The sequence below is a fragment of the Bufo gargarizans genome, chromosome 1, assembly GCF_014858855.1.
Source record: "Bufo gargarizans isolate SCDJY-AF-19 chromosome 1, ASM1485885v1, whole genome shotgun sequence".
In the NCBI taxonomy this organism is placed as follows: Eukaryota; Metazoa; Chordata; class Amphibia; order Anura; family Bufonidae; genus Bufo; species Bufo gargarizans.
Genome location: NC_058080.1, coordinates 537,522,718 through 537,548,641, shown reverse-complemented (window position 1 = coordinate 537,548,641; position 25,924 = coordinate 537,522,718). Strand labels below are relative to the sequence as shown.

Genomic DNA, 25,924 nt, shown 5'->3' with positions numbered 1-25,924 from the left:
GACTGTTCATTTACTGAAGCAGTAATTAAATGGTGATTACCAACGGTCCACTATAGGGCCTGGGCGGCCCAGTCTCCTTCTGCTTCACATCAGAGGTGGGTGCAGTTTAACCAAGTTCAGTCCATTCCCTGCTGTAGTTGTAACTACCCTCCGAGAGCTGGGTACAGGCAACACAGAGAAGCAGTTATGGAACAGAAAAGTACCCCACAATTTTGTATTCATGGGGGGGTTTGTTTCGTTTTTAACGCTGACACTTGGTATTGCTGGGCTGCATGGTGTTCTTACATCTGGTGTCCTGCCCTGGCCTTGCAGTTGGAGGCAGCATAAAGCAGACATATCAGAGCTGACCTTCAACAGACAGAACATTCCTTTCTGACTAATCACTCTGCTATCCACTGCACCACATAGCTAGTGGCCGTGAAAGGGTAAATCAGATTCAGCCCATCAACTACTTTCCCCGCTCATGCCAGGTCTAAAAAAGTGGGCATGGGAGAGGACGGGCCAGCAGGCCCATTTCATTTATCATTTTCTACGCCTGTTTTTAGAAAATGGGCTAAATGTAAGACAGTAAGGAAGCTTAGATTTAGACTGGTGCAGGATATGCCGAAGTTATATAGAGACCAGCACAGGGGCTTATTAAGACCAGCGTCTAAAACACTGTTCTTAATAAATGACCCCCTATATGTCTACAAGCAAGGCTAAAGATACTGAGCTTGCTCAAATATGTATATAAGAAAACACAAAGGGGGCTCATTTACTAAGACTAGCTTTTCATATGCAGATCTTAGTATAAAGGACAGTGGCATAAAGTTATTATAAGGGGATTTTAATGGCCTAACCTCAGGATAGGTCATCAATATCAGATCGGCGGGGGTCCAACTTCCTGCACCCCCGCCGATCATCTGTTTCAACAGACAGCTGCTGGTGAGCACAGTGGCCTCTTCCCAGTGATGTCGCATTCATCAGCCATGTGGCCTAGGCGCAGCTCAGCCCCATAGAAGTGAATAGGGCCGGGGTGTAATACCAAGCACAGCCACTATAAAATGTACAGCGCTGTGCTTGGTGAGCTGTGAAGAGGCTGCAGCGCCGACCGAAGCACCATGGCCTCCTCAAACAGCTGATCAGTGGGGGTCCTTCCACAATGGATACAACATAGGTAGAAGGAGCATCTTACACCGGAACATGAAGTATATTACAAACTGAAAATCTATATACAAGCATATTTTACACCAGTAGTGACTACTCTCAGGTTTCATGGTTGTGGAATGCCCACCGGAGCGTCCATAGTTCAGACGACCACCTTTATTTCCTGTCCTTTTGTAGAATTCAGCCGCCTGTATCGTGGATGCTAATAACAGTTCATATATGATCTGTTGGCCCCAGTCGTGAAGGAAGGGGCCGGGCAGAAGTTTCATGGATGTTCCTGCGGCGGGGCTTAAATGCCTTGAATTATGTGGGCAACCATGCAACTGCATTATGTACATTAACCAATTTACTCTCATGTTAAAATGGTATAAAAAACTAAACAAAAACAAAAAAAAGCGCATGAATCCAAATTCTTGGATTAGAAAATGAGTAAACAGATATAGATATGTTTTTCAACAAAAATTCATAAATGGAAAACAAAAAAAACTTAAATAACAGATGTGAAATGAATCCTGCACTTACTGGACTTTATCTATGATCACAGCATTGGGTTACCATGGAAACATGTGACATCATTCTATCTCCAGGGCAACATCTCTGGCTACATTAAATGCAATTCTCGGAGCATTGATAAGGCGTTCGATTGGTAATGACGCACTGCCGTTAATGCTTCTAGGGCTGACGAGGCAGCTCCATCATTTCTCCAGGCCATATTAGTTTAAAATGCTTCCTAGGTCTACACGCGGTAAAAACTAGGCTAGCGAGGAATATCTAGAAATGTGTGTAATATATGGCCCTCGGAAACGTCAAACAGCACCACACTAAACCAAAAGCATTCTGTAGCAAAAATCGCTCCTGTCCCGTTACCATGGAAACAGAAGCTTCTATAAATCTTGCTCCGTTGCTGTGGAAACTGCAATAGACCTTCCCCGATTCACCCGTTACCTGTAATGCAGTATGAATTATTCAGGTCTCATTTGAGAACCCCTCAGCAATACTGCACTCCGGTGTGCCACGTGATGGAGAACATGTCCAGGCTCCGGGGTGTCGGGAGAAGTCAACAAGCATTTGCAGGTTTTTATTTTAATGATCTCAATGGAGTTGTCAGTCATCATGGCAACTGCAACTCTGAATATACAAAATGAAAAAAATAAAAAAATCCACAAAAATGCTTTATGGGAAAAAAATAAAATAAAATGTTATACATATTGATAACGTGCATAAAGTGAATCTTATAGTAAGACAACTTAACCCTATTTACCAAAACTGCTGTAAAAATGGGGAAAAAAAAAAATGATTGAATTGGGATTGTTATGGGCGAACATGTATTGCTGGGACAAATGTGATGGACCCACTGTCATGACGCTTAAAGGGAACCTAACATACTGACTGGCTTACCCATTACAAGGATCTACGTTTTAGGGCTCATGCACACTACCCTATGTATTTTGTGGCCAAAAAAAAAGGAACCGCAAACAGCGGGCCCCTAATAGAACAGTACTATCCTTGTCCGTAATGCAGACAATAATAGGACATGTTCTATTTTTTTTTTTGCAGAATCGACATACGGAAACAGAACACACACAGAGTAACTTCCGTTTTGTTTTTGCAGACCCATTGAAATGAGTAGTCCCGCATACGGTTTGCAAAAAAAAAAAAGAAAAAAAAAAAAAGAAGGGGGCACGGAAAAAAAATACGTTTGTGTGCATGAGCCCTTACCCTGAAATGCTGCTGCTGGGAACATGGAGAACAGCCCTGCTTTACTTGATGGACAGGTCTCACCCTTTACCTGCAAGGTAGGGTGAAGCCAGTGGACGGTTCCTACTATGCAGGGACCTTTTTCATCGCTTTTTTTCTGAGACACGAAGGATTACATTGTAAATCGCAGATTTTTGTAAAGGAGGAGCCTATCAGTATTCCTGAATGTGCATGGTTAGGGCAGCATGGATCTTTTGATAGGCTCCCTTTAGTAAGAATAATACTTCTTGAGAAACTCTAGTCATCTTGCAGACCACTGACTTCAGAACTTTGGTACCAGTGTCAGGTGAATAAAACGTATAAAGCCCCGATTCTCCAATCTTGCCTACAAGGACCATCAGGGCTTACTGCCATGCACACCTAGAAGATAAGGAACAAGAAATGCTCAATGCTATTTTATCAAAGAATACACAAATCTCATACGGTCATAATATCCTCAAAGCAGCATTTATTTCATCCACATAACTCCAAAACATTTATATTGGGTGTCTGGCATTTTATTGGCATCCATCATAACAGGCTAATACACACTGTGCAGATACAGTCAGTCCTGAGAAGGCCTGGTCCACACAAGGCTAACAACCAAAAGATTGAGGCCCTTGAAAATTTACCTTAATAATTAGAAGGATTAGAAAATAAAAAGAACACCACAAGGTACTTTTCAGGGCATTCAAACTCATAAGAGGTGCAGAGATATCACGACATAAGTTAAAAGGGCAAATAGAAACTTCACAAAGCTCACATAAAAAAAAAAAAACGTCTATCGTTAGCTAACAAAACCAGGTGGACCCCCTTCCTCCACTTAACGGGAGCTGCAGCCCACCACAGCCTGGACTGTGAGGTGCCTCCATGGAAAGAGAGTGGGGAGCCCTTTACATGCACAGGGAATGCTGCACAAATGGAAACTAAAACCAGTTTTGTTACAAAATAAAACGGGACCACTTTGCATCGTTCCAGCCCGTACGTGCCCTATCGGCAAGGAGAGCGCGGGCGCCTCTCTGTAACTGCAGCTTCCCTAATCCCCTGATCTATGCAAGGGCAGCCCGATAAACGGCTGATGCACCAACGCAATCCAGCAATGCCCAAGAGGACGCCACAGTAAACCCGTCTCCCCGGGCACGTAGCAATATGAGCAGTTGTGCCAATGATACGGATATGATAAGCACAGGGACATATCAGGGGAAGCGGTGGGGGTGGGGTGGGGTGGCATGTGGTGGAGGGGAGCGGGTAGATAATGGGCTGTAGCAAGACGCAAAACCCTCTTTAATTATTGCCTTCTCCGGTCTCTTCATCTTGCTGATCACTTGTCCACAGGGTCAGGTTGTCACGCAGGAGCTGCATGATGAGGGTGGAGTCCTTGTAGGAATCCTCATTTAGTGTGTCCAGCTCAGCGATAGCATCATCAAAGGCCTGCTTGGCAAGGAGACAGGCCTGTTCAGGGTTACCCTGTATCTCATAATAGAAGACAGAGAAATTTAGGGCCAGGCCTAGGCGAATGGGGTGAGTTGGCTGCATGTGTTCCTTGCTGATCTCAAAGGCCTCCTTGTAAGCAGCTTCAGATGCTTCCGTCACGCTTCGCTTCCTGTCCCCAGAACCCACTTCTGAGAGGTACCGATAGTAATCCCCCTTCATCTTCAGGTAGAAAACTTTGCTTTCGTACTGGAAGTCATTGCAATTCTTGATGAGGAACTTGTCAAGCAGGGCCAGCACTTCACTACATACTCCTTCTAGCTCGGCTTCTATCTTCTCTCTGTAAGCTTTCACCTTCTCTAGCTTCTTCTCATTCCCATCAGCCAGTGTCTTCTGCTCGATGCTGCTAATGACTCGCCATGAAGATCTTCGGGCGCCGACCACATTCTTATAGGCAACGGAAAGCAAGTTCCGATCCTCATTAGACAATGGTTCATTGAGCTCTGTCACCTGTACAGAAGGGCGAAACGTTGAGATCATCAGGTACTGACAAATATATGAACCGGCAAATGTCATTGGCTGAGGACACAACCCACCAGCCAGACAGGGGCATCAATGTCAGCCATCACATACCTTAGAGGGACAACGGTATAATACAAAACCTAGACCTAAATAGCAGAAAACCACATCAGACTAGACAGCCATGCAAATGGGAAGCAACCAGATATATGCCCTTCGGCACTGGCACACACGAGCCATCGCACAACTAGGCACCAGCATTTAGCACCTCCCAGAACCAGACGCTCATACTCCAAAATGCCCACCCGTAAGATGCCAACTCCACCCTACAGCTGGGCACTCTATGCACAAAATGTAAAGACCTTGTCAAGGGTCAAATTCATGGTAGATCCTATGTCCATTTGACAATCTATTTCTGACATTCATTCCTCTTCTCCATGCTCTGCCCTACACCTCCTGTTAACCATGAAAGAGCCATGCAGAATGGGGTGGGACATGATGTGCCACCAGATAGGTAGCATCTGTCAAACCAGCATGCCCGCCCGTGTTACATCTCACCAGTACTGACGGGTTATGAAGACACTGCCGAAGGATTCTTCATTAATACTCACTGCACATACATGTCTCTGTACAGAATACATAACGTACAAGTATCCGCACACTCACATTACATACATGTATATCCACACACAATACACACATCTAACCACAGCCGTTTATACTCACATTACATACATGTCTATCCGCACACTCACACTACATACATGTCTATCCGCACACTCACACTACATACATGTCTATCCGCACACTCACACTACATACATGTCTATCCACACACTCACACTACATACATGTCTATCCGCACACTCACACTACATACATGTCTATCCGCACACTCACACTACATACATGTCTATCCGCACACTCACACTACATACATGTCTGCCTGTACACTCGCATTACATACATGTCTGCCTGTACACTCACACAAAGCACATGGTCTTTACATGTCTATCCACAGCCATTTACACACACTACATACATGTCTGCCTGTACACTCACATTACATACATGTCTGCCTGTACACTCGCATTACATACATGTCTGCCTGTACACTCACACAAAGCACATGGTCTTTACATGTCTATCCACAGCCATTTACACACACTACATACATGTCTGCCTGTACACTCACATTACATACATGTCTGCCTGTACACTCGCATTACATACATGTCTGCCTGTACACTCACACAAAGCACATGGTCTTTACATGTCTATCCACAGCCATTTACACACACTACATACATGTCTGCCTGTACACTCACATTACATACATGTCTGCCTGTACACTCACACTACATACATGTCTGCCTGCGCACTCACATGACATACATGTCTGCCTGTACACTCACACTACATACATGTCTGCCTGCACACTCACACAAAGCACATGGTCTTTACATGTCTATCCACAGCCATTTACACACACTACATACATGTGTCTGTGCACACTCACATTACATACATGTCCATCTCCATAGCCTAACACTGGGGAACATGTAGAGGGTAAGAGTCCCAGACATGACTTCCTGGAAGGATACAGTGCACCCACATATTACTGCTGCCTGTCTGTCTCCATACCTCCCTCACACTCACCGATTTCATAGCAGCAGCCATATCTTCATATCTCTCCGCCTGCTCTGCCAAACGGGCTCTCTGGAGCAACTGCTCCCGGTCCGCCATGCTGTCCCTTAGGGCGGGTCTACTTGAGGTGCCGGTACAAGTAACGGGATCTCTTCTCCCTCAGCCTCGTCGCGTTGCACCCGGTTCTGCTACTTGCAGCGCTGCAGCCGGGACGCACTGTAGAGGGGCGTGACCAGAGGGCGGGACTTTGGTGAACATTTCTAGCTGACGTCATGAGCTATTTATAGCCACTACTATGAGCGTGCGCAGTACGATTGCTGCAATGCACAGCAAAGAGGTGGAGAGCGCAGGAAGCGAGGGAGGGGCGGCTAATGGCACTGGTACAGACTGGGGCTCTGGAAACACTCCATTCCTCTCTGCAGAGGGTGCTTTAAAAATGGTCGTCTCCTAAAAACTCAGCATGCTTTAAATGAAACCACAACCAGTAACTGCTTATGTTAGAATTTTATTTTCACACAGTCCACACCCTAAAGAGGTGGCCATACAGAGGTGAAAACTAGCACAGGTCAGTGATCAGGGCAAATATCAGGAAGGAGTGTTCCTAGGAGCCCTAGATAACTGCCCTGCACCCGGCTGTGTGCACAACGTATGGCCTCTTGCACACGACCGTGTCTCCCGTGGCCGTATTGCGTATCACGGATGCAAGCCTATTAACTTGAATGGGTCTCCAAATCTGGAGATGCGGTGCGGAACGGAAGCAGTACAGAGTGCTTTCGTGGGGTTCCGTTCCGTAAAAAGATAGAACTTGTTCTATCTTTTTGTGGCATGGAAGTATTGCCGACCCCATTCAAGTTAATGGATCCGCATGCGGCTGGGCCACGTTCGTGTCAAAGAGGCCTATCACAGATGTGAACCCGTTCACGGAATAGGTCTGATAGGAATACCGGATTAATTCTAGCGCTACTTCGGGCGATACGAAGTTGGCCTACACGGAGCCAATACGTTTTAAGCTGTACGGAAACAGTATTAAGAATGATCCGGAGCTCGATTCGCTCAAGCCTAGCGACGTGTGGCCACTCCACCTTAAGATCACAAGTGTCATATTGCCGTCACACCTAATAATACTGAACGTGGTCTCCCCAAAATCCAAGAGGGGTGCATTTCTGATGAAGGTCGTTGCGAGTGGCAACACGACATTCACTATTATTGGTATTGGTTGTGATGTTGACGTGTGACATTGTGATCTCGTGTATGCCACTCTGTACAATACACAAATCATAGGACCCCGACGTAGCTGCGGGCGGACATTGCCATTTACTGCACATTTTCACAGTATAATACTTTCACACGCTTGTTGCACTCCAATATGAGGGGGATTAGACAAACTAATGCAGAAAAAAGGGGACACATGCCCATAGCAGCTAGATCTCATTATTATAAAAGCAGCAACCAGACTGATTGCAAAAGCCAACTTATTTCTACTACAGTGCAGGTCAAGGAAAATGCAGGCTATACAACCCACTTATGGTGGGCATCACGTGGCAGAAGGCGACAGGACAGAACACAAAGTTTAACATGTTGTATAACTAATAAGAAGATAACCTGGATGGTTCTGAAAACCTCCATTCCCCATAGGGGAGCTGGCTGACATGGCTCCATATCAGCTAAAAATCAATGCTCTGGGTTGCATATCAGGCCGACCATCAGAGCAGATAGGTAGTCCTCACAGAGGATAAAGTAGTACTCTTTCAGTACGAGATAATTTACTACAATCATTTGTTTGGCATCTAAGCGTATTTCTTTTTAAACCGGCCATTACCATGAGATGGCTGTTACAGCTATGTCGGCCAAACCTGCCGATTTCAGCTGACATCTACTGTGTATCCTGAGTCTGCCCCTGATGTCCGGGAGATAAGGATTAGGTATTTTGGATTTCAACGGATAGGTTTTGTTGAAAACTAAGGGTCCTTTTACATGGACCGATGATCTGGCAGATTATCAGGAATAAGAATTTGTGCAAAAGCTCACTCCTGATAATTGACCTGTGTAAAAGATGCTGGCAAGCACCCAATAAATGAGCAAACGCATGTTCACTGGGTGATCGTGTCAGTCTGCTGGCACTGAAAATCATTATTCTTGTGCAGCAGAATGTACTAAACAATGATCTGCTGTGCAGCTATAATGATTTTCTATGGGGACAAGCGATCACTGTATTCATTCCCATACACCAGAAGTGATTGCTGCATGTAAATGCAGCCCTCATCTCCGCTAATGATCAGGCAGTTATCAGGACAGTCTTCTTGGCGTCCGATAATCTGCCAGATCATTGGTCTCTGTACAAGGACCCTTTACACAGGTCAATGATCAGGGCAAATATCAGGAAGGAGTGTTTCTAGGAACTCTTGTTCCCAATAATTGCCCTTGGTAGTGACCCAATGAACGAGCATTTCATCAGGTTAAAGCAGGGATACCTAACCTGCAGCCCTCCAGATGTTGCAAAACTACAACTCCCAGCATGCCTGAACAGCCTACAGCTATCAGTCTACAGCAGGGCATTGTGGGAGTTGTAGTTTTACAACAGAAGGAGGGCCACAGGTTGGGCATCGCTACTGCAGCCACCTAAGTCAACATTTCTGGGCAGCAGATCGCTCTGACTAAACAGAGATCTTCTATCCAGCAGCAATGGTTCTTTGGATAAGTAATCACATTACCAATTGCTAGTCCTCATATAGAGATTATTGCTTCATGTAAATGCTGCTCTCATCTCCTTTGACAAGCAGTCAATTATTGAGAATGAACAGTTTGTTCCTGACAATTGCCTGCTGTGTCAGCCCGCGTAAAGGGGCCTCTACATGTTTAGTCCTCAGACATCTGTTTATGTTGTTAGGCGTCCATACATTTTGGAGATTGTCGCTGCCTTTTATCTAGCTTTCACCAAGTAAATTTCGGCAAACATATCCCATTTTCCGTATAATACAGACACAGTCTGCAATGCTGCACTAGAACCTCATGTAAGTCATCCCCGAAATCACATCCTATACGTCAGCTAAAATCTGGTTCAGAAAAGATATTCAGGGTTCACTCATCTTCTCCAGGCAGCTGCCCCAAAAGTTTGCAAGTCTATTATCACGATTGGTGCAAAAGTCTGTAAAGTCTTTTAGCAAGCGGTCAGCAAAGCGCTCATCTCCTGTGCCACTAGAGCGCCAGGTTTTAGTGAGCATGGTATTATAGGCCCAGTTGTATCCTATTTTCTCTTCACCAAATAGGTTTTGTGATGAGGAGCTTGTGGAATTTCTCCTTCGCCTTTGTTGGCCAGCAGTATATTTCCGCTTAGAATATGGTAGCTGTAAGAAGACAGTACCTTGGAGGGGTAAAAAGCAAAAACGAACCAGTTAAAAATAACAACTAGACAGCCGATAAACTGCATGAAACTAGAGAGCAAATGCTGATATTTTTTTTTCTTAATTTACCTGTCACATGGATATACTGTGGTTTATTCTCAGATGGGAAATTGAATGCAGAAGCTGAATATTTATCTTGAATGAAGCCAAATCTACAATAAGAAAATGTAAAGTACAGTAACACTGTAGGGGAAGGAAAACGGATGAGAGATATAAAAAAAAATGAATAAAACGTGTTATTACCGATATGCAATCACTTCCTGCAACAGGTGCATTCGTTCCCAATATGTCTCTGGTTCAAATCCTGCAATAGAAATAGAGGCTGGAATGATGGCCTTCAGTTCCACATTTCTTAGGCCTCAGGCACGCGACTGAATCTGTTTTGCGGTCTGGAAATTGTGGATCAGCAAAATACTGATACTGCATTTTTTTGGGCAAACCCGTTCACTTCAGTGGGTCCGTGGTTTTCATTTTGCGAACATGATCTTTTTGCGGAACGGACGTATGTTGTATACTTGTGCACAAAATTCAGACCAAGTTGTCCGCAAAAAATACGAATGCCACCCGGATTCGCAATATGCCAATCGCAAAATACATATGGTCGTGTGCATGATGCCTTTATATGGCACGCACCAGTTTATTTGTGCTGGCCTCTCAGTATAGAACAGAGTTGGGAAAACATTTACTGATGTGATATCCACCTAGAACCTAGAACTAGTCGGGAAAATTACACAAAATTTGGCACATTAGGCAATTTGCTGCATCTAGTTTTATATAAGTAAACGGCAGCTAGGTGGTATGCAGCTAGACAAAAGTGCATAGCCGCACACCAGGAAGCCAGACACATGCGAAGTCAGTGAGCGCAACCAGCATTTACATAGCTTTTGGCCATGGCAACATAGTAATAGAGATAACCATACAAGCGTGTTCGCATTATGTGGGATATCGTGTAAATTATACTAATCTATGGGTAATGCGACGTCGTGTGCGTCATTGGAGTTTTTGCAATTATTACAAATCAAATAAGTTTCCCTCTCCATATTAACTACAATCTCAACCAGAGCCCTAACCTTTTACTATAGAGGACAATGCGTATCCATAGCTGTAGATGCGTAGCTGTATTCCGAAGCTGCCCTCAGAGATTGGACCATAGATGGCCAGACAGTTCTGATCTAAGGGGCCTTTTGCTTAAAGGGAACCTGTCATCGGGATTTTGGGTATAGAGCCGAGGACATAGGTTGCTAGAAGGCTGCTAGCACATCCCCAATATACAGTCCCCATAGCTCTGTGTTTTTATTATGTAAAAAAAAAAAAAAAAAGTTGATACATATGCAAATTAACATAAAAAAGAGTCATATCTGACTTGTGTGACCTGAGAAGAGTCATATTTTCAAGCTCTGACTCATCTCAGGTTAATTTGCATATGTATCAAATCGTTTTTTATACACAATAAAAGCACACAGAGCTATGGGGACTGGATATTGCGGATGTGCTAGCAGCCATCTAGCAACCCATGTCCTCAGCTATATACCCAAAATCCTGGTGACAGGTTCACTTTAAAGGGATTCTGTCACCAGGTTTGGGGCTATAGAGATACGGACATGCACGGCTAGATCGCCGCTAGCATGTCCGCAATATATCTGTCCTATAGGGCTGTGTGGTTTTAATTTCTTTAAAAAAGGATTTTATAGATATGTAAATGAGTGTTGAATGTGTTCAAGGGGCTGTACGAACCTTACTTGTGCCCAGCCACGCCCGCCTGTGAAGGGGCCCAGCACCGCCTATGTCTCCTCCTTTCATCAACGATAGCCGTAATCTCGCGATGTGCGAGCTCGCGCATGCGCAGTGCCGGTATAGTGTTCCTTCCCTGTGCTGGCATCAGCCTCAGGGAAAGAACTGTGCATCGCGAGATTACGGCTATCTATCGTTGATGAAAGGAGGAGACATAGGCGGTGCTGGGCTCCTTCACAGGCGGGCATGGCTGGGCACAAGTAAGGTTCGTACAGCCCCTTGGACACATTCAACACTCATTTACATATCTATAAAATCCTTTTTTAAAGAAATTAAAACCACACAGCCCTATAGGACACATATATTGCGGACATGCTAGCGGCGATCTAGCCGTATCTCTATAGCCCTAAACCTGGTGACAGAATCCCTTTAATATGAGTCTATAAACCTATACAGCCCATTTCGTCTAGATAGTGTGGAGACAGAAAACTTGAATATATGATAATCATATACATTTGCCCACAGATATTGCAGCTGGGCCTGTAGATCCTGCACACTCGTAGGTTGCTGAAGCTGGTGTCCCAACTGGTCCTATGAAGAAAGTGTTGCAATCTGGGGGCGACACTATTGGGAAACCCTTTCTGTGTGTGTGGGTGAGCATCATGCTCCTAAAAATGCCAGTTGGATACCCTGCCAAAAGAGGCAACACGTGTGGTCGCAGATAATCCAGCACATATCGCTGACCTGTTAGTGTCCCTCGTATCACTAGTTAGGGGTGCCCGACTGTCGTATGCAATGGCTCCTTAGATCATCATCCCAGTAGTTGGGGCAGCGCTCGAAGACCTCTATACTCGAATCCGACCATTTTAAGAGCCCAAATAGAACTTGGATTTGTATCTAAAGACAATACGTCCATAGCAGTGCAGGTTTCTCGTTCATGACACTGCTGCAAACAAAGGCGACAGTGGCTGTCTGTCAATCATAGGACATGTAATGTGCCTGTGCCTTGAAATGGTGGTGCCCTTTGCTCTCAGCACCACCTAACAGCTTGGTCAGAAAGGTCTAGATGGCAGGCAATTTGTCGAAACGACCATCCTGCTTCTCTCAGTCCAATAATGCACCCCCTCTAAAAGTCTGTCAACTGGGCAAAATGTCTGATGAGTGCCTTGTAGAGGCATGTCTAGCAGTCAACAATCTCTCACCAAGAGGTACACTACCCACAAGTAGCCTCTGAGAGCCTTTTTATAGGAAGCGACGGAAGCATTTGCAGTGGCAAATTGTGGCAATTATAATTGTCATGTTTAATACAACAAAAACAAGGATACTGCATGCTGACAGAAACACAGACTGTTTTTGGCAGTGGTCCACACAGTGGTTGTACAGATACACCCATTTTGTTATCTGGTTCCAAAGAAAAAAAAACAGGCAACAGACATACCACGATTTTTGACAACATTTTGTGTGCCTTTTTTTTTTGTCCTTTTGGCCGGGATAAGTAAACATACCAGAGAAAGTACGGACTAGAATTGCATACAACAGTATCCAGCAAAAAAATGGAAAAAAAAAAGTTGTACAATGGAATGCTATGAGTGACAGACACCACTGTATGTGGGCACCTGTTTAATGTATACATCCCGGCATATATTATACATTCACACGACCGTAGTTCTAGGTCAGCATCAATTTCACAATATTGCGGAACGGATACGGACCCATTCATTTCAACACTACCGCAAAAGATGCAGACAGCACACTGTGTGCTGTCCGCATCCATAGTTCCGTCCCGCGGCCCTGCAAAAAGAGCATGTCCTATTCTTGTCCACAATCGCGGACAAGAATAGACATTTCTTTCATAGCACACGGCCTGTATCTGTGTTTTGCGGATCCCCAATTTGCGGACCGCAAAACACATACGGTCGTGTGAATGTAGCCTAAATATGATGTGACCATAGCCTTAGCAGCCACAAAACATTAACACCTTTTTAAATCACAGATTGCAGACATTTAACCACAGCATCTGAGGCAGCTTTCTCTGCGGCCCAAATGGGCAGCAATGGGGGAGCCGTTGTGATAGCCTCAGATACTTCAGAGGGACTAGGGCTATCAAAGCAGTAGTTTCTTTGGAAGCCAGCAGGTGGCAGGGCTTCATAGTAACATAGTGCAACTCACATAGGCTGTAATGGCGATTCATTGCAGTCTATAGGAGAAGCGATCTAAAAATCGCTTGTTAAAGTCACCTGTGGATACGAGAATACTTAATCTAACTGAAATATCCCTTCAAGATGCTTATGTGTGGATCTGTTTACCAGCATATCAGGAAAAGTGATGGACTATTTGAGAAATTCCTTACTAAAGGGGTTGTCTGCTTTTTAAATATTGATGACCTATATTGACTCCCGACATCCTTGCCGGTCAGCTGTTTGACATGTACGCAGTGCTCTTATGAGCGCTGCCTTCTCTTCATTGTTTACCTGCTTGCTGTCGCAACTGCAGCAGTGAGCACGTGTAATTACAACTAAGCTGTCCCATTCACTTCAATGGGATGACTTCTTCCTATTCACTTGAAGCTACAGACGTCCCCTGGGATGGCGTAGTTGTAATTACACCTGCTCACCTTGTACTAGCACTGCATTCTCTTCAAACAGCTGATCGTGGGGTTGCTGGGAGTGGGCCCCCCACAATCTGATATTGATGACCTATCTTTAGGACAAGTCATCAATATAAAAAGGCGGATAATCCCTTTAAGAGATGTTTCACACAAGCGAGTCCATTGTGAAAATCATATTCCGTGTGTGAGCATGATCCTCCATTGTGGACTTGCAGCAGCGCACGGCCTTATCATGATTTATAATGCTATGTGCCTCTGCTTCTGTCTAGATATTGCTACCACAACTGTGTTATTTTGAGTCCGTCTCCAAATATCTTAGGCCACATTCAAGAAATTTTGCAGTAAAATAGAACTTGCTCCAAAATGTATTACTTTTTTAAGCCAAAACAGGTAAAGCACTTTGTTACATTCCGCACTATGTGTGCAGTACTGGTGGATCCAAAACGATCAATATCCCTATCCCAGCATATGGACTCTCACATATACGGAGGGTGGCGTGATTCTTGGGGTTGTACTGGCAGCAGCTCCTTCCCACTGGCACTGAACACCAGAGGGCGCCATAACAAGTACATACCATTGATTTTATTTATTTTTGTTGCAAAAAAATGTTTGTTGTGGAAATATAGAAAAATTGATTTGTGGCTTTTTTTTAATTTTTATACAGTTCTATTTCACACTACATAGCTTAATAAATCATTTCTACAGGTTCTTATAGGTGTGTGGATACCTAATACATGTAGTTTGTGTACTTTTATAAAACATTTTTTTTTTATCCAAGCTATTAAATTATGAGTATACTATGCTTCTTGTCACTATAACAGGCACTAATGTGCCCTAATAGCAGGATAACTGGACAGGTAGCCCTGGGGTCCTTTGTAGGTCCTCAGGCCTGAAGGCAGATGGTCCTCCCAGTTTCCAATTAGGTTACTAGGAAACCCAATGACCTGACTGTGGGGTGGAGTCCCCTTTGATCATGCACCTTGGCAAACAAAGGGTTAACCGCCTGGATCGGAGACTGCGCTGAAATCCTGAGCTTTTAGTTACAGCTGGTATTTGGCACAGGTCTGCTCTGGGAGCCAGCAACCCGTCCACTGCAGCAAAGGCAAAAGAGGCTGCTGCAGACTTAGGCCCTGCACTGCCTGCCATCAAAAGATGGTGGTTATTAAAGGGGTACATTTTTTTATTTTTTATTCTTCATTTAATTTTTTTTTTGCATAGGGGGAAGAGGGGATCACAGAAAGTAAGGGGGGGGGGGTTAAAACTAACAAGAAATTTAATTTTCAATCACGGAACAACGCTTTTAAAGATGTTTTCCCATTACAACTCTGTCCACAAGACGACAGCTTTGGCCCATAGCTACCACGAGACTGGGGTCTCATGCTTCCTATTTGAATTGGAGTGGCAGACATGCACGTGTGACCGCTGCTCCATTCAAACAGGGGAGTATGAGCTCCCATTCTTGTAATCGGCAGGTGGTCGGATCCCCAAGAGACAAGTTGTCATTATGGAACGACCCCTTGAAGCCAAAGTTTTAAAGCAAAATTATTCTGCACTGTTGGGAAGGAGTTTTAGGGTGCATTTACACGACCATATGTATTTTGTGGTGCGCAAAAACGTGGATCCGCAAAAAATATGGATGACTTTTTTTTTTTGCGGACCCATTGTAACAATGCCTATTCCGGTCTGCAAAACAGACAAGAATAGGACATGTTCTATCTTTTTTACGGGACTGCGGAACAGATATACGGATATGGACAGCACACTGTGTTGTCTGCATTTTTTTTAATGAAATGAATGGGTCCACATCGAATCCGATTAAAGAAAAAAGCAGATCGGATGCTGACCAAAAATATGGTTGTATGATTGACCTTTCACTGCTCCTGACATGTCTATTTTAATAGCTTCATACATTCCACACGTACTAACAATTCTGGAGCATCTATTCTTATGTCTGTATGTTGTGCCATTCCTTTATTATTTCTACTAGAAGTTATGAATGAATTGCTAGCAGTCTGCAGTAAGGGTACAGAGGGGTGGTAACAAGTTGGGGGGTGTACCTACACAGTCTGAAAACGGCAGCACTGATTGGATAGAGTGAGTCTGTGCAGGTACACCCCCCCTCCAACTGGTTACCTCCCCTCTGTACCCTTACTGCAGACTGCTAGCAATTTATTCATAACTTCTAGTGCAAATAATAAAGGAATGGCACAACATACAGACATAAGAATAGATGCTCCAGAATTGTTATTACATGGGGAATGTATGAAGCTATTAAAACAGACATGTCAGGAGCGCTGAGAGGTCCTCTTTAAGGTGTATTCTCATTCGGCAAATATGTTGCAGATGTGCTTGTTCCGTTCATCTGAATGGAACTTGCAGAAATCCATGCACAGGCAAAAACAACCTCATTCACATGTACGGAGCTGATGAAATTTCTGCAACTAATCTGCTACGACTGATTATACCCTTAACGTCTCATTGTCAAAGATTCACAGACATTTCATGGAAAACTGTGATGGATTTATGGCGTAAATTCCTTTATATGCCAAGAGCTGGACAATGTATAGAACATTTGGATGAACATATACAGTATATGATGTCACGCTGCCACTACATACCTTCAAACAGATGGTCACTCTCTGCTTTTACCAAGCAGTTAATGTTGAGAGGAATGAAGAGCTGAGCTCTCAGCGGATCACCATACAAATAACTTGGTAAGGAAAATGGACCCTCTAGAACTGGTACAAGGAGAAAACCGCAGGACGTAGCCTTTCTGTGCCAACCCTGCACCTACAGGCAAAAGAAAAAAGGAGTTTAATAACTGACGGGCAGGATTTTATGAAGTGAAGGAACCCTTTATGGACAAGTCAATCTTTTTACCATCTCAAAAAGCACAGTCGCAGTTACAGCCATCCAGTGTAGCTTAATCTCAAACGCGGCAGTCAGGGAGAAATTCCCATGGTAATAGCAGCTACACCACTCCAGCCGGTCCGTACGATTGTTAAAATCCACATCCAAAGTTACAGTCCGTTGCTCTGGTACAGTAGCAGCTATACACGGAAAGAGAGACGAGAAAAGATAAGACGCAATAGTCCATGGATGTATTAAAGAAAACTGCATCTTGATAGAAAATTGTCAAAAAAGGAAATTAAAAACAAGATGGGAAGCGCTACATGCAGCTTACTCTCTAAAGCATGCACTAATCTAAGCAAGCATGCAGAACCGAAACCAGCCCATGTGTTATAACCATTATTAATCAGAGGTCGCAATCAAAAACACCATAGTCAGATGGTAGGAACACCCAGAAGTAAAGCTGGCCATACAAGTTAGATAGCTGTCCGCCAAACAGGTAATCCTCTCGACCCCCTTCATACACACGTGCGCTCAGCCAAGCAAACGTGTTCTGAATTGGAAAGGTGGAGAAAGCATCTGCCAGACACCTCTGACAGTGGCTTATCTCCCCCGAAAACAAAAGGATCAGGCATGTTGAAATCCAAAAGCCTGATCCTTTTCTTTGCTGACATCTTACAAGATGATCTACTGTCCCACTGAAATCAGCAGGTTTGGCTGACATTAATCTGGTGTGTATGGCCAGTAAGAGATTAGTATGGCAATTGATAGGAGAGCTTGTTCCGGCGCTCTGGATGAATCGCATGCAGGTTACATGATACCCAGTGGGCAGGAGCTTGCTGGAGATGGTACTACAGCCAGTCAACCAAGAGGAACCAATGATGTCACATGGACACAGTAATGTTGGAGGTCTTAGTCTAGTTTGCTTTCCTTCAATAGTTACGTGAGAAAATAGACCATGTAGAAAGGATATTGATGAGTTTTAGCCAGAGTCTTGAAATATGTTGGATGACAACAAGCAGCTTTGAAAGACAAAATAATACTGCAGCATTTAGCAAAGAGCCACCTTTTGACATGTCACCTGGACTACAAAAGAGGTTACATTCATAATCTTGTACAGTCAATCCATTTAAAAGATAATGAGATATGGACGCTGCCATGCCATTTAGGGAGGAGGGCCTTTCTTATATTACTAGTGTTAGACCTAACAGTATAGTATTTGTAGGTTTATATCAACTGTGCTACAGATTGAGACCATTGATGGTCCACAGGAGATCATTCTCTTGGCCCTGGCACTCCATCAGCTCCTCTGCCCTCTATGGGCAGCTACCTAGCAGTGCTGCGGCCTGGCTCCTTCCTCCGAAGCTGCGGCTGAAAGAGCTGTGCCTACTTGCATAAGAGGCGGGCCGACTGGGCAACCAAGGCAACAAAAATGGTGGGATTTCAGAATGTAGTAGCTCCTCTTCCACTATTGCCACCTCAAACCATTTCCGCTGGAAAGCAGTAAAATCTTCCATTGCAGCAGAATGCCAGGCGCTCGGCTGTGTCAGATTTGGTGCTGCTATGACAAAAAAACAAAAAAGTTTACAAGATCAGAAAGAGGTAGATAGTTAACCGTGAGCATGTAAGTAAATGGTAACTCTGGCGTAACCAGCTTTAGGTTTATTACACGTTCCTCCCACCTTTATCAGGATCCTTTTCAGGGGAAATCTTATAAAGGTAAAATCCATAGATGAAGGTTCTTAGCGTTTCTCCAGAAGCATGCATTATGTACTGTTCCTCCAGCATCTTCTGCAAAACACAAAGTGGAGGTGTTCTAACTAGATCACGCCAAAATAATGTTACGTGTTGCCATAGAAAAGCATGTTTCTTACTTGCATGATGTCCATGGCCATCACTTGAGTCTGCACCCAGCTTATGTTATTGACCAACCAATGCACAACCTCAGCACTGATAAAGCAACATGGAGGAAGGCCCTTCTGTTCGGACAGCAGAGAAACACCGGTACTACAAGCACAGGAATTATTTCCACCATTAAATACTATTACAATGCATGTGTTGACACGATACAAGTATTCTAATCTGGTAATGTCTAAAGCTATTCTAGGTGGATGAGAGGTCTACTACCAGTGGGCTCATGCTCTAGAAACCCTTTAGTTAATGTCCCCCCGATTATAATAAACAATGTCTTCCACAGACCATATTGCACGAAGAAAAATGTGCGCACCACCCAATTAATGTGTAAAGACCTTTTCACCCCTCAATGATTTTGGAAACAATTTGTTAATGAACAAAAAGGGTGCATGGCAGATTATGTCAAATTCTTTTCACCATTTCTTAATCCCAAAACATACCCATCCCAGAGGACCTTTCATCTGTTTAGCCCTAGTCTATTTAGGGTCTTACCTTATAGGGCGGCCCCCACTGATGTCATCGCACTTTATTGTTTATTTTATTTTTTCAAGGGAGAATGAGCTCCTCCCTGGCTATGAGCGATGTGCTCTGATTGGATGCGCTCACAGCCAGGGAGAAGAGAACCGCTCCAGTCTCCGCCTAGTATAACCAAGTCGGCTAATTAGAATATAAGGCACCGAAATCAACGGGGGCCAACAGAAAAAAAAAAAAAAGTGCAATGACATCAGTGGGGGCCGCCCTATAAGGTAAGACCCTAATTAGACTAGGGTTAAACAGATGAAAGGTCCTTTTTAAACAAGGATCTTTTCGGGAGAATTAACTCTTGTAAGCCACAAAAATTGTGATCAAACCCTGGATGACCTGTGCCCCTCCATATTTGCAGATTGGCTGCAGTCAATTAAACAAAACCAATAAGGCTACTATCACACTTCCGTTTGGTGCGGATCCGTCATGGATCTGCACAAACGCATCCGTTCAGATAATACAACCGCATGCATCCGTTCAGAACGGATCTGTTTGTATTATCTTTAACGTAGCCAAAACTGATCCATCTTGAACACCATTGAAAGTCAATGGGGGACGGATTTGTTTTCTATTGTGCCAGATTGTGTCAGTGAAAACGGATCCGTCCCCATTGACTTACATTGTGTGTCAGGACGGATTAGTTTGGCTCAGTTTCGTCAGATTGACACCAAAACGCTGCAAGCAGCATTTTGGTGTCTGTCTCCAAAGCGGAATGGAGCCAGAACGGAGCCAAACTAATGCATTCTCAGCAGATCCTTTTCCATTCAGAATGCATTAAAGAGGACCTTTCATCGGTCCAAACATTGTGAACTAAGTGTCATGATCTGTACAGTGGCGCCCAGGGATCTCGCTGCACTTACTATTATCCCTGGGCGCCGCTGTCACCGCCAGATCTCTGATAGACGTTCTTCAGTACCTCCTGTATGATGTTCTTTTGTTTTGCTTTCGCTTTGACATCTCTCCTCCCTCTCCCAGCTGTCATCTATTAGCAGTGATTGCCTCCCTAAATATCTCCTCCCATACTGCCTCACTTTGCGGTTTATACTACTTCCTGGATTGTGTTCTCAGCTTGGAGTTGCTACAGCTGCTTCTTCAGATAAGTCTATGTCTGGATTTGTTGTTTTCCTGTTGGCTTGATTCTAGGTGACCCTGACTCCCTCCGTATTAAGTGCAGGGAGCCGGTGGTCATGTCCCCTCACTATTATAGGGTTTGCAGGTGTCACTCAGTCTAGGTACGTGGACATGCAACCTTCTATCACAGAGATCTTTGCATGGGCTGAGAAGACAGGGAGAGCTTCAGGGCTTTAATAGGGCTTACCCTTTTGTTCCTTAGTTTTGGATCAAGCCAGTCGGATACTTATTTGTAACTTCTTGTTTTCTGCTACACCATCCGTGACAGCCGCTCTGTTCTCCTGCTATGCCCTCCGGTATGTTCGGTCACTTGGTTATAGTAGGAGGAGACTGCCCTTGTTCTGCTGGGCGTCTCCTTCTCCTAGGCTGTAGTGCTGGCCAATCGCAGCGCAGAGCTCATAGCCTGGGAGAAAAAAAACCTCCCAGGCTGCGACTGGCCAGCGCTACAGCCTAGGAGAAGGAGACGCCCAGGAGAACAAGGGCAGTCTCCTCCTACTATAACCAAGTGACTGAAGATACCGGAGGGCATAGCAGGAGAATGGAGCAGCGCCCAGGAATAATAGTAAGTGCAGTGAGATCCCTGGGCGCCGCTGTATAGATCATGACACTTAGTTCACAATGTTTTGCTATATGAAAGGTCCTCTTTAAAAACGGATCCATTTCTGACCGACTGTGAGATCCCTGAACGGATCTAACAAACGGAAACCAAAACGCCAGTGTGAAAGTAGACTAACTTATGTTTCCTAGGCTAAACAATGCTATTATAACTTTCAACCTCTAGACTTGTCATTGGAAAACGACATCTGCCATTTTGCTACTTGATATCTTAAACTATCCAATAATTCTAACTTCTCAGATTATATATATTTTTTTAATCAGACCACTTGAAGATCCGTACAAGTCAGTGTCACAATGTTATACCCTGCTCATCATATTGATCAGATAATCCAAGACCAAGATTTTGTCAATGACTCTGGCAGGAGGGGGGTAACTGTGTTCTCATAATAAGGGATACATTATTTTCCCTGTCTTCCTACCTAGGGAATAAAATCAAACTAAAATTAGCAAAGGTAAGAAGACTCTGCCTCATCTGCATACTAAGCTAAAACTGTCTCAGTATCTGCAGGAGGGCTATAGGCTGAGCAGGGGGCTAACCCTTTTGGCTTCGTGCTCCTCTCCTAGTGGTAGCAGTTCCCCCAATGAAATGAGTAAGACAAGTTAACATTCCTGCAATGTACTTACAGCAAGGCTTCCAATGCTGTCTGTTACACAGTTTCAGGTACTTACTTGGGATGTTTCATAGCTTCCAAGATCTCACTTAAACTAGCACTGGAGGGCAACGTGCTTGGACCACTAAACACCTGTGACAAACTAAGAAAGCATGGCAGGAGTTAAAAATCCATCTTACAAGGTCCTAAATGACATCCGATACAGCGGTCACTCCATACCTCGGCTCAGCTGAGGGAGGCTGCTGTTCTCCTACGTTCCCAACTTGGTTAAGTGCTCTCTCCTGAGAGGTATTGTTTGCTCCAAGAGCATTATTCCAATCAGCGAAGGGGGATGCGCCTTGGTCTATAGAAATCTGCCATAGATTGTACATTTCCAGTTTTAGATTAAGCAGTGGAAAGAGAAGTAAGATAAATATGGATGCAGTCTGTCCTATTGTATAGTGGTCACACCTTTTATATAGCAGAGTGGAGACATAATTAATAAGGCCCACATTAACTCTACTGAACAAAAGTAACAATCTCTAAGATGTAGTTAAAATACAAGGACGCATATGACGCGTGTTTGCCACTGCGGATTTGTGTGAGCCAAATCCACAGCGTTTTTCACTACCAGCAAAGTGGCTGAAATTTAAAGAGGTTGTGTCATTTCAGAAAATAGCATTTATCATGCAGACAAGGTTAATACAAGACACGCACTTATTGTTATTATCCATATTGCTTCCTTTGCTGGCTTGATTCATTTTTCCATCACATTATACACTGCTCGTTTCCATGGTTACAGACCACCCTGCAATCCAGCAGCGATGGCCGTGCTTGCACACTATAGGAAAAAGCACTTTTTCCTATAATATGCAAGCACGACCACCACTGCTGGATTTCAGGGTGGTCGTAATCATGGAAACAAGCAGTGTATAATGTGATGGAAAAATGATTCCAGCCAGCGAAAGAAGCAATATGGACAATCACAATACATTAGTAAGCGCCTTGTATTAACTTTCTCTACATAATAGAGTTGTTGCGATACCAAATTTTATTCAATTTCGATACCATAAAAAAGTATTGCGATACTCAATACCATTCGAAAAAAATAAACCAAAAAAGCCAAGTGCATTCGGCATTTTTTTTTAAACGGCGAATTGCGCAGTTTTTTATTTATTTTTTCTGTTCCGGAATTCACCGCATAGATTTTTTTCGATTTTAATAGTTTAGACTTTTCGGATATGGCGATATGTGATATGTTTAATTATTTGTTTATGTATTTTATATGTAATTATGAGCCACCAATGATTTTAATACTGGGGAGGTTGAGGGTGGGCAGGCGCACTGTGCCACCAATGATTCTAATACTGGGGGGGAGGGGGCGCTGCCATCACCTGCCTCCTGTATTAACAGGAACGCCCAGAAGAGAAGCTGAGGTCTCCTCCCCATCGCTCCGATAGTAGTAATTAGCATACGGAGCAGGAGACTGTAACTGGGGCACAGCAGGCGAACGGAGCGGCGCCCAGGAATACTAGTAGGTGCAGGAAGATCCCTGGGTGCCGCTCTATGTAGCCTGGTAACTTAACTAAGTTCGAACCCATAAAAAAGGTAATCCTATGATTGGACGACCCATTGGTGGCAACGGCACAGGGGGGAGGGAGAGACTGCTTCCTTCTCCCCTGTGCTGCTGGGGGAACATGAGCGCGCTGACAGCAGCAAGCTCATGTTCAGAGATACTAGACAGCGCAGCCCAGTATCGAAAAAAAATGGAAATCCCGGTATCGAAATTTCGATACCCGCAACAACCCTACTACATAACAAATGCCACTTGCTGAAGTAAGACAACCCTTTTAAGAAATCTCATCCACATGCTGTGATATTAAACGATAGCATACCAATGTATGTTGTAGACGCAGAGGGTAAATTCACAACAAATCTGCGACAGATTTTCTTATGCTCGATTTGGCATAAGGCTACTTTCACACTTGCGCTTTCCCTTTCCACTATTGAGATCAGTCATAAAAAACGTCCCCCGAAAGTGTTCATAGCCTTTAACTGCTCAGGTTAACGTATATAAAGCACATATAGAGACACTTTAGACAACATACACTTACATGCATAGTACAACACATATAAGTAGAAACATGGCATGCAAGTATTATTCCAGATTATTTTTGAATTATATACCTTGAACATGCTGTTGTATGCACGAAACTGGAGTAAATAATACACTTAAAATGCAAGGCAACTAGTGACATAAAAGTATTTTAAAAAAACTTATTGTCAAGCATCAGCAACTTCTAAGGACCATAGGCATACTGTATTCTACAGGCAATACATATGCAAGTCCAAAATCTATGCTGACAAGCCCCAGTTGTTTCCTCAGACACTAACCTGTGAGTTGAAGGTTGGTGCTGTTCGTGGACTGCGTACAAAATCCATAAAGAAGGCCCCGTCCTGAGAGGGAAGCGACAGCGCAGACAGAGGCATAAAGAGATGAAGTGGCAGACTCAACTGACTACCATAAGTTTGTAGGACAAACGGGAATTGGAAAGATACGTGGACCCAAAATGTCAAAGCACTGGCAGAAGATACACAAGTCTCTCTTTTCATATACTAAACCTTTTCACTTACCTTGCGGGGGCTGTCCACATACGTAGGAGTGACAACAGGGTCTATGGCTTGGCTTGTTGCCTTCCCAGCATGCACTAAAGCTTGCTGCTCCCCTAAGCTTCTGAAAATATATTGCACATTTATGTAATCTTTCTTTGTGAACATTTTATGGGTTAGAGTTACAAGTAGCAAGGCGTCATCTATTAGATCGGTGATGATCATGAGAACAGAGACCCCCGTACCCTGTGCGGCCCCAGAAATGAGCGGATGCAGCAGGCTGAGCATACGGACTGATGCTCCATTCATTTTTTTTTGGGGAGTTCTGGAAATAGGAAAGCATTGTACCCTGGAAATCCCATAGAGATCAATGGAGTGGATGGAGAGAATGCTTGACCTGCTGCTTCATTCATTTGCGGGTGGTGGGGTAAAAGGGCACATGGTACAGGGACACTGGGCAAGTGATCAGTGGGGGTCCCAGCAGTAGGACTGCCACTGATCTAATAGTTACTCCCTTTCCTGTGGATAGGGGATACCTTGCTACAACCAGAATACCCCTTCAAGGACCTACTTTTGATTTGCCTCCATTTCTAGAAGAGCTGATAGGGCAGACGTGCCTTTCTTTCCAACTGGTGGTCCAGGAGGTTCTGGTGGATGAGGCGGGAGCTGTAACCCTTTCATGCCTGCTCCCTTCTGTTGTAAAAAAATAAACTTTAAAAACAAGACAAACAGAATTCTAGGTGACCTAGGAGAGAATAGTTGTGCTTTACCCTAATCATTCGGTCTGATCTGTGACGTCTTCGAATGCGATTAAGTCCCTCTACAAAACGCAAGAAACCATCCAACAATTGACCTTCCTCTTGTTCAGATCTAGGCCGATCTCCATACACATCACATCGTTGCTCCCCTTCAGTGATCCGCTTTGTAGGTCCCACACAAGAGGGAAGAAGTAGGAATCGAGTGCGCCAAAATTTCAGTGACTCAATCAGACTGAATAAAGTAATGACATTGGTGAGTTCATTAACATTTTCCTTACTGACGGTGCAAAAACCTGCATCACACACACACGTGTTCTACCTGAAGTCTTCTGACCCCGCAGAGCAGATGTATTGGTCTAAATAGTTCCACTTGTAGTCCTCCAGCCGCTCATGGGAAAATTCCACCCAGCTGGACACAAAGTCACTGCTAGAGTGTGAGGGACACAAGTTGTATGTATAACTGATCTGGGCAGATTCATAGGGATACCTGCAGAAATAAGACCAGAAATGTGTAATCCCAAATGTAGAATGGTAAATTCAGCAGGTGCTGTTCACTCACTACATCTTTTAGTGCATACTGCCATACTTCCATGTCAGCTCAGCTGTCACCATTTTTTACTTATATTAACAGGACACTTGTGTGAGAAAGTGATTTTTTTTTAACTTACTATTCATAGAAAACACATTTTCTTTTAGAAACGTTAACTA

General features: G+C 44.0%; 2 protein-coding genes across 9 annotated transcripts in view; both read right to left on the bottom strand.

Annotated features, from left to right (window-relative positions):
* Positions 1 to 3,332: 3,332 nt before the first annotated feature.
* Positions 3,333 to 6,719, bottom strand: YWHAH (tyrosine 3-monooxygenase/tryptophan 5-monooxygenase activation protein eta). The gene is made up of 2 exons (XM_044275494.1): positions 6,493 to 6,719; positions 3,333 to 4,824 (listed from the first exon to the last, which is right to left on the bottom strand). Exons 1-2 carry the CDS (start codon positions 6,577 to 6,579, stop codon positions 4,168 to 4,170), a joined length of 744 nt encoding a protein of 247 aa, XP_044131429.1. The 5' UTR covers positions 6,580 to 6,719; the 3' UTR covers positions 3,333 to 4,167.
* A 253-nt stretch (positions 6,720 to 6,972) lies between these two features.
* Positions 6,973 to 25,924, bottom strand: part of DEPDC5 (DEP domain containing 5, GATOR1 subcomplex subunit) — a 78,308-nt gene continuing 59,356 nt past the window's right edge. For 4 of the 8 annotated variants that reach the window (XM_044275490.1, XM_044275485.1, XM_044275486.1 and 1 more), the window contains 15 exons: positions 25,536 to 25,703; positions 25,229 to 25,448; positions 25,030 to 25,151; positions 24,483 to 24,582; positions 24,243 to 24,305; positions 22,089 to 22,222; positions 21,928 to 22,011; positions 18,945 to 19,077; positions 18,753 to 18,861; positions 18,401 to 18,631; positions 17,101 to 17,270; positions 16,839 to 17,010; positions 10,125 to 10,185; positions 9,951 to 10,033; positions 6,973 to 9,841 (listed from right to left, as the gene is read on the bottom strand). In XM_044275490.1, the coding sequence (XP_044131425.1) occupies positions 9,552 to 9,841; positions 9,951 to 10,033; positions 10,125 to 10,185; positions 16,839 to 17,010; positions 17,101 to 17,270; positions 18,401 to 18,631; positions 18,753 to 18,861; positions 18,945 to 19,077; positions 21,928 to 22,011; positions 22,089 to 22,222; positions 24,243 to 24,305; positions 24,483 to 24,582; positions 25,030 to 25,151; positions 25,229 to 25,448; positions 25,536 to 25,703 (2,140 nt within the window). In that variant the 3' untranslated portion in view covers positions 6,973 to 9,551. Of the gene's footprint in view, positions 9,842 to 9,950; positions 10,034 to 10,124; positions 10,186 to 16,838; positions 17,011 to 17,100; positions 17,271 to 18,400; positions 18,632 to 18,752; positions 18,862 to 18,944; positions 19,078 to 21,927; positions 22,012 to 22,088; positions 22,223 to 24,242; positions 24,306 to 24,481; positions 24,583 to 25,025; positions 25,152 to 25,228; positions 25,449 to 25,535; positions 25,704 to 25,924 lie in introns of those variants that run through there. The other 4 variants (XM_044275487.1, XM_044275484.1, XM_044275488.1 and 1 more) reach the window with 4 other exon arrangements.